This window comes from Triplophysa dalaica, chromosome 13 (genome assembly GCF_015846415.1).
Source record: "Triplophysa dalaica isolate WHDGS20190420 chromosome 13, ASM1584641v1, whole genome shotgun sequence".
Taxonomy (NCBI): Eukaryota; Metazoa; Chordata; class Actinopteri; order Cypriniformes; family Nemacheilidae; genus Triplophysa; species Triplophysa dalaica.
Window position 1 is genome coordinate 295,001 of NC_079554.1, and position 9,380 is coordinate 304,380.

The 9,380-nt window shown below is 42.3% G+C and overlaps 1 protein-coding gene across 10 annotated transcripts in view; it reads right to left on the minus strand.

The window, feature by feature from the left end:
- Window positions 1–5,223, minus strand: part of ptprk (protein tyrosine phosphatase receptor type K) — a 174,408-nt gene extending 169,185 nt beyond the window's left edge. For 9 of the 10 annotated variants that reach the window (XM_056765392.1, XM_056765389.1, XM_056765386.1 and 6 more), the window contains exons 1-2: window positions 5,046–5,223; window positions 3,598–3,621 (exon numbers count right to left, since the gene is read on the minus strand). In XM_056765392.1, coding sequence (XP_056621370.1) covers window positions 3,598–3,621; window positions 5,046–5,118 — 97 coding nt within the window. In that variant the 5' untranslated portion in view covers window positions 5,119–5,223. The remainder of the gene's footprint in view (window positions 1–3,597; window positions 3,622–5,045) is intronic. The other variant, XM_056765384.1, reaches the window with a different exon arrangement.
- Window positions 5,224–9,380: the final 4,157 nt, after the last annotated feature.

The window sequence follows — 9,380 nt, forward strand, 5'->3', positions numbered from 1 at the left end:
CCGTCTACATCACACACTCATAAACTCAATAGTTTGCTCTAGACGACACCGGCACTCTCGTGTGCTTCTCATGTTTTCACTGGAGACCCAGACCCCCGATCAGCTCACATGAGATTTAAAAATGTCTCACGCTTGAATAAACGGAGAGCAAATGAAGACTTGTGTTTAAATCTCCCGCTGAGAAAAAGAGCCCAGTGATCTCACTCAAAGTGAGATCTCTTTCACATTCTCAATGTGACCTCATGTTTTACAGCTCTGCATGACAACACATGAGATGATCCCTAAATGGAACAGAACCAAGAGCTCTGTCACGTCTTCTGAGCTGAGCTCCTCATCATCATCATGATGTTCCCACCCTACACTCTTTAAAGCCAGAGGACACAGCACAAACAAAATAAAACAACAACAACATAATAACTCAATCCTCCATCCCACTTTCTCTTCTTCAGCAGTCTTTTAACCCCCCGCTCTGATAGGGGCTGTTAGGACGGGCCGGTTAGTGCTCCAAAGGAGCTTATGGCCACTGCTGCCCATTGCCACTATAATCCACAAGAGTGTGTGTGTGTGTGCATGTGTGTGTGCGCATGTGTGTGTGCGCATGTGTGTGTGCGCATGTGTGTGTGCGCATGTGTGTGTGCATGTGTGTGTGCATGTGTGTGTGCGCATCCTCCACAGCCTCGGAGCACAAACAACCTCCTCTTCACATCTCGCGGCTCTGAGAATTTTCTCTGGAAATGCTACACACATCAGCAGACGTTCACAGAGCCGGAGTGTAAAGACGACATACAGTATAACCTTATGACCCTCACAACACACACACACAAACATCCCACTTTCTGCTTACTAAATACGTTAGTGGTCGACCGATTATCGAATTGGCCGATTATCGGCGTCGATATTAAGGATTTAGCCGATAATCGATATCGATCATTTTCAAAGCCGATTTGCTGATAAAGTCATTTCATTTTGAAATGCGCTTTTGGGCTCTGACGCAGCCAAGGATTTAGCGAGAGCAGTCGGAACACGTCACTCTAGGGGTTTGCCTAGAGTAATGCCCGCCCACTGCCCCTCTGATTTGTTGGGACTAAGTCACGAGTCCGGCCAATCAACGCGGGAGGCTGCGGAACAGAAAGTGTTTTTCACTCTCACACCGAAAGCGCTGCTTCGGGTTCATGCTCTATGAGGTAAAGCAGCATCAGACGTTGAAATAAATCTCAATCCACTGCACTGAAGATGCGAAACACTGCAATATAATTAGTGCCTGAATTTCGGAGCAGCTTTGCGGGTTTCCTGCAGGTTCCGCGGGATTTACGCATTATTATCATGTAGATATAATCCACATCCTCAGTATAACAATGATTTGCTCTGCAAGCGAGCAGCACACTGCACACGCGTTTCTTGTAATTGATCGAGCTGGCGTTTTGCACGTCACTTAAAATGACGCCATTTCAAAAATACAAGACATTTTAAAGCATAAAGAACTTGAATCGTCGGTCTTCAGTCAGAGCGCTCTCATGCTCATGTTATAGCTTCATGAAAACATTGCGGTCTTTTCAACAACATACACAATAAGCTATGAAGGCAATTCAATTATTTACACTTAATAAATAAATTCAAATTGTGCTAGTTAATCCAATGATTAGCATAATGATTAATTGAAAAGCATTGTATGCAATGTTAAAGTCATCAGAACATATTTTTTCCATAAATAAATATAATTTGTTACATTCAATTAATTTTTTCATTTGTTGCTTGTTGTTTTTTACTGTGTTGCTTATGGTTTACAAAATGTTCACAGAATTCTGCTCGGTGCTCCCTTCTTTCTTTTAGTAGTATTAATATAAGTGTTATGATTAAGATTTCTCAGTCAGAATTAAAAATATTTCAAATGTTTCAGAGCATGTGTTCTTAATTTCTATATAAATTTACGTTTTTACACCATATATATATCGGTTCAAAATATCGGTTATCGGTCTAATTTGCATGGAAATAATCTGTATCGGTATCGGCCTGAAAAACGCATATCGGTCGACCTCTAAAATACGTACATGCCCTCAAAACACTGTTGTGTTTCACTTTCACATGAGAAGAATCACAGACATGTCATTTCACCGTATGTTACGTGTGGCAGAATAGGTTGGTGTCAATACTCCATGAGCTTCAGAATGAAACACAATGTGTGTGTACTTTTGAAGATCAGTGTGTATATAGTCTGTGTGTGACCAGCAGTGCGTCTGCAATTTGTTTGGATTTGCATTGGTGGTGAAGGCCGTTGAGTCATGTGACCTCACAATACTACAGTCACTGGACACCAGCTCAGACCGCATTCTGAAGATTCGCGGGTTCATTTAGAAACCCTACAAATGTGCTGACAAAACTGTCAGCACCCGCCAAGAGTCTGATTTAACACCGCCGCTGCGCTGGAGCATCTGCAGATCGGGATTAAAAATCCATACGGCCGCATGAAATAAAAGAGTAAAGCAGTTGACAGACTTGTCAGGTATTGATTCTCTGTGCATAATGTCAGAAAGTTCAGCCGTGCTGTGCTGGACAAAAGCTGTGTTTGGAGGATAGATTGTGTGCAGAATAAGCAAGACGCAGTCCCTCTCTCAGCTCACGGCTGCTGTCATAAACAACTCTCACACGCTACACACAAAACATCTGAGTGCACATTCTCTTCTTCATGACGCGTATGTGCATGTTTAACCCCACAAAAATGTTTGTTTTATAAAAACTCAAACCACTTCCTGCAGATTTGGCCGGGGAAAATATAAACAACCAATCTTAATATAGCTTTTTGGTCAAGATGAAATTAAATCAAGTTTTTTATCAAAGACAACCAGAAGAAATGTTTTAATCTGAGGACCTGTCATTTATTCACAACAAATCATGTGAAAATCCTGACGATTCAGTTTCACACAACAAACGTCAAATGGGTTGGGAAAAAAAAAAGCGCTGCATAAAACGGCCTTTGTGAAGAGTATGAGGTATGAATATGTCTCGGTCGCAGCATCACATTCTCATTCGATGAATGGGTCCGCACCAAACATTTCCTCGGACGGATGAGGAGAAAAAAGACTGGCACACGCTCTTCATTCATCACATGCACACACCGGCTGAAATAAAGCGAGCGTTATACTGCAATCACGGGCTGGTCTGCGTGCACTAACACACACTAATTGTGCAGCTTGTTTCTTTCCCTCATCAGTAAGTGTGTGACACACGCAGATGCTCAGAATGTGCCATTGTGTCCGCGTGCATGTCTTTCCTTTACATCCATTTCAAATTCAGCACGGCAACTTCCCCACACAAACAAACACTGAAGAAAAGCTTTCTGCACCTCCTTCTCTTTAATCGTGTTTCTATGACAGCCTGGGATCAAATTTACTCTGAATGTACCTGATTTAAAAACACACTTTTAAATGTGACAAGGCAATTGAGAGAGAATTCTGGGACGTTTTTTGCTTTCCAGTGTTAAAAACGCACAGCTTGGTGAGGGACATTGGGGCGAGGGTCAATAACTCGGACACAGATGTCCTGGACAGATGTTTATGATGATGATGATGATGATGATATCAGTGTGGATTTATCACTCACCTTTCTCTGCATGTCCCATTTGAGCTGCGACCAGAGAAGGAAAAAGAGAGAGCGATATCACGGATTAGCTCGCTCATTTTCACTCATTCAATCCGCTCTCTTCATTTCCATAACACACTGGCATCATTACACCAGACACTAATCGATCTGGGCTTTTGTAATTTGTCATCTGTTGTTTTTGATTTACTCTAATAGAATTAATCTGAGGGTTTGACTCGCTCATTAATAAATCAGCAATTACACAGACAGCTGTATCTCTCCCCACCCCACACATCATTCTGCCCTGCAGAGGGATCTGTGATACGCTCATCACAACACATCAAAAACATCATCACGCCTTATCAAACAACAAACTTTTACAAGATTAATCAATTCTTAGATTATTCCAAAGTGTACAGAGTCCACCAATGAGAGGTGGAATATTACATTGACCTTAAATTAGATCAATCAGAAATTTTCCATTTATCATCAATTAAAATAATTTGAAATAAATACAAATTCTTACAATAATTCAAGTGCAAAAATGTGCATTTACATGTTAACCTTTGCCATTATAAAGCCGTGCAGGATGATTTGACATTTCAGATGTTCTTGTATGGCTTCACTTCCTGCTCTTTCCTTTGCTGAAATATATATTATTCATTTAAACAGAACATATCCGTTGGAATGCAAATTTATAAATATAGAAATATTTTATTTGGACTCAGATTGATGTTCCTTTCAATTTCTTTATTATTCACAACTAAAACCGGCTCTCGAAAACCCCCAAAGTGCAGAAAGAAAGAAAGAAAGAAAGAAAGAAAGAAAGTGAATTTCTATTAAAGACATACATGATTAATTTACTGTATGAATGTGTCATTCGGTCTGATCGTGAGTTTAATTGTTAACATGACCAGTTAATGCGCATCTTTCCCGAATTAAACCTAAAGAAATAACGACACGGGAATGTAAACGACGATAACAACAGAGAAGACGCATTTCTGACGGATCTCAGCGGGACGAGGAAAAGAAAATGAAGATCTAAGAGTGGAAATGAATCCGTTTCTCTGCGCACAGGAAAGATTGTTCAATATAAAAGTGTATGTTGTTTTATTAAAGGACAAATAAATAAGCTTCAGAAATGTCGGACTAGTGAAAACGTTCATAAGGAAAATTATTACATGTGTGTTTTGTTGTGTTACGTTCCCATTAGGAGTGACTCACAACTACGGATGTTTAAGGACTTTAATTACTGTGGTAAACAGACATGAGGTGAAATAGTTTCCCTGTGTGTCGGATACCTGCGTCCTTCATCTTCTCCTTTTACACCCAAAATAATCCACACAGCTCACACACACACGATCCGCGCGAACACACACATGAACTCCTGTTGTTTGAACACACACCTCAGCGCGAGCGCTTTAAACACGGCGGTCATGGAAACTTTTCTCGGTAAAGGTAAATCTTACCGGTTGTGTACTGCGCTCCCGCGCGTCCGACCGCAGCGTGCAGCAGTAACGCGCTCAGAATGACGGCATCCATGTCTGTCGGATAAGTTGAGAAAGTTTGTAAAGTGTTGATAAATGTTTATTATTCCAGCCGTTCCACGCGCTCCATACTCTCTCTGCGCGCTCCTCTCACGCTCGCTCGCTACGAGGCTCTGTTGCACTGAGAGGGGAGAGAGAGAGCTCCTGTGACGTCACTGGCGCCGTGGCCCGTCGGGCGTGGACGCGCGCCGGCTACCGACGGGAGCAGGAACTGCAGACCCCGCTGCTTGCTTGTCTTTTTTATTCTTATTCATTGTCACTCCTTCCGCATGTGCTCAGTCTTTTCAAAGCACATAATACCTGTAAATCCTACGACAGAGAAAACTAGACAGCCAATCAGAAAAGCCCTATGCTTGTCAATCATTTTGCGTTTTCGGACTGGCGAACATCGGATTGGTTTACGTAGATCGCGCACTTATACACTATTCTACGCCATTTTATAGCATATAGTAGGTATGATGACAAACTTTCCAAACACCCCTAAGCTCAAAATGGATTACGTGACTATACAGAGCTGAAAATTCCCTTTACGACGACACCTGAATTGTGAAAATCAGTTGAGGATTGCGAAAGTTATGATATTTATAATACCGAGGAATATAGTCAAATAGTAAACATTAACTACAATAGAAGTCGTGTGACCGAAAATGCTTATTATTCACACATTTTTGCTTGTAACTTCCTTATTTGATCAGATATTTGCATGAAATTTGAATAGAAGGTAGAATTGTGTTCGTTCTTTCAAATGAAATCATGAAAATGTACTGTTTTAGGTGGAATGGGCATCAGATCCATGGTACCTTACTGAAAACAGTTATAATTAATAAGCGTTCATTCATAATCATAAACATTTATTTTCAGAAAACAAGAGAAAACAACAATACACATCAAAATTAAATGTTAATTCATATTCATAAAAACACATATGATATACATATTAAACTACATAGCATCAGTAATCATTTCAAGAAAAACACCGTCAGAATGAGTTAAATACAGACAATGTTTTTTTTTTAGAACGGCACCTGCACTACATTACATTAACATTTACATTTAGACATTTAGCAGACGCTTTTATCCAAAGCGACTTACAAAGAGTTTAGGAGCAATAAGCAATAGTTCATACAGGAGCCATAATACATTAGGTGCCAAAACAAAGTTACTGGTTTCAACAAAAGCTAGACCACCACCTGTTGAGAGAAAGGGTTAGTGTATTTATTATTTTATTTTTTCATTTGTTTGTCAAGTATTCACAGAAGAGATGGGTTTTAAGTAGTTTTTTAAATGTTGTGAGAGATGTGGTTGAACGGACAGAGTAAGGAAGAATGTTCCACCAGGAAGGAGTTGTGAATGAGAAAGAGCAGGAGAGCGATCTACTGTCCTTATGAGAAGGCAATACAAGCCGCCGCTGGTTTGCTGAACGCAGGGATCTTGATGGGGTGTAGGAGTGCAGGAGAGTGTGGAAGTAAGCCGGTGCAGATCCAGTGATAGTCCTGTAGGCAAGCATTAGTGACTTGAATCTGATACGGGCTGCAACCGGTAGCCAGTGAAGAGAGATGAAAAGGGGAGTCACGTGAGCCCTTTTGGGCTGTTGGAAGACGAGGCGTGCTGCTGCGTTCTGAACCAGCTGAAGTGGTTTGATAGCCTTTGCAGGAAGACCAGCAAGGAGAGCATTGCAGTAGTCCAACCTTGAGATTACCAGGGCCTGGACAAGGAGTTGTGCCGCATGCTCCGTGAGATAGGGTCTGATCTTTCTAATGTTGAATAAGGCATATCGGCATGACCGTGTTGTCTTTGCAATGTGATCATTGAAGGACAGCTGTTCATCAAATATGACTCCGAGGTTTCTGGCTGTTATGGAATGGGTGATCGTGTTATTGCCAAGATGGATGTTAAAATCGTGTTGGACCGTAGGGTGTGCCGGAAACACGAGTAGTTCGGTCTTGGCAGGGTTCAGCTGGAGGTGATAGTCTTTCATCCAAGCTGAGATGTCCTCGAGGCAGGCTGTAATGCGAGCTGCTACAGTGGTATCGTCCGAGTGAAACGAGATGTAGATCTGGGTGTCGTCGGCATAACAGTGATATGAGAAGCCATGTGCCTGTATGATGGGTCCCAGTGATGTCGTGTAGATGGAAAAAAGCAGCGGTCCAAGCAACGACCCCTGAGGGACCTCAGTGATCATGTGGTGAGCCGTGGACAGCGAGCCCCTCCATGACACCCTGAAGGATCTGTCGGAGAGGTAGGATTTGAACCAGGGGAGGGTAGAGCCTGTGATTCCTAGTGATGACAGGGTTGCAAGCAGTATCTGGTGATTGACAGTGTCAAACGCTGCAGATAGGTCTAGCAGAATCAGGACCGAGGATTTAGATTCCGCCTTGGCTAGCCGCAGTGCTTCTGTGACCGATAGCAGTGCCGTCTCAGTGGAGTGGTTTGTTTTGAAGCCAGACTGCTTGTCATCCAGTAGTTTATTCTGGAACAGGTAGGAAGACACCTGGTTGAAAGCTGCCCTTTCAAGTGTTTTTGCTATAAATGGGAGGAGAGAGACAGGTCTGTAACTGTCGGGAATAGAAGGGTTCAATGTTGTTTTTTTCAGTAGGGGCGTGACCTGGGCCTGTTTGAATGTGGATGGAAAAGTGCCGGTGAGCAGAGAGGTGTTGATGATGTGTATGATTGCAGGTGTGAGCGAGCTGGATATGTCCTGAAGGAGATCAGAGGGGATAGGGTCAAGGGGACAGGTGGTGGGGTGGCTGGAGAGAAGCCTGGTGACTTCAGTGTCCTTAAGTGGGGTGAAAGAGGAGAGTTCGATGGTTGAAGTGTGGGAGGTGTTTCCCAAGGTCTGAGGTACCGAGAATAGTTTGCTGATGGATGATGTTTTGTCAGTGAAAAATACAGCGAAGTCTTCCGCAGTCAATGATGAAGTGGGCGGGGGAGGATTGGGGCAAAGAAGAGAGTTAAATGTCTTGAAAAGCTGTCGAGTGTTAGATGAATTGCTTACCTTGGTGGTATAGAAAGACATTTTTGCTGTGGTAACACTAGCAGTGAAAGAGAAGAGTAGTGACTGGTAGTCCCCTAGGTCAGCAGGGTTCTTGGTCTTGCGCCAGTTCCTTTCAGCAGCCCTGAGTGTACTACGTTGTTCACGGATGATGTCAGACAGCCAGGGGCAGCGGGGAGTGGCACGAGCCGGTCTGGAGGACAGAGGACAAAGGTTATCTAGACAGGATGTTAGTGTCGAGCATAAGGTGTCGGTGGCAGTGTCAGCATCTAGAGAAGCAAAGTTGGAGGGAAGAGAGGATGTCACTCTAGCAGAGAGTGTGCTAGGGGAGAGAGAGCGAAGGTTCCGTCTAAAGTGAACGGATGGTGGTGTTGGTGTAGTGCATGTAGGAAGGAGCATGTTGAAAGTGATGAAGAAGTGGTCTGAGATGTGAAGAGGTGTGACTGCATCTGTGGTGCAGTTACGGATGTAGATGAGATCCAGCTTGTTTCCAGATCTGTGAGTACTGGCTGTGACGAGGCGTGTGAGGTCGAACGAGGCGGTGAGGGAGTGGAACCCACTGATCGGTTGAACGCAACGCAAATTTTCTGAAAGCCACTATGACCTGAAATCACATTAGGGCTGAAATCCCGAAGTGTCCAACACTCAAAAAATTTTTTTTTGCTGTCTGTTCAATTTACTTAACTTGCTTAAGTTAAAGCAACACAACTTTTGGAAAATATGGTTACAACATGATTGTTTTATGTTTAGTCATATAACTGAATCCATTCATGTTGGGACATCATAAAGGAGTTGTGTTGTGTTAACATAAAATAGTTATAATAGGGCAGAGGACTTATATTTCCCAGCATGCTTTGCGTACTATTTTCTTAAATAAGTGTTTTATATCATGCATTTTTCAGTAAAAATAAACACTTGTTAGTGTTTAATGTTCATTTATCTTAAAAGTTTTAAAGAGTTAGTTATATTTTTGAGTTTGGTGGTTACCCTTGTTCAGAAAAGTGTTGCCTTTGATTAGGATGGCAGTCTTTAGAGATTACAGAGTTTGTACAAGTTATTCTTGTTGGAAAAAAAATGTAATGTACATGCCTTTGATATTGAAAAGTAAAGGTAGTCTTTAGAGATTACACAAGTTATTCTTGCTTCTGCGTCTTTGTTGATTGGTTTACAATTGTCTAGTCTCTCTTTGCTATAGCACTTGTAAATTCCAAGAAGTGCACACTTCAAGACTCGCTAGATACTCCACGAACTGAACGGTCGGCCGT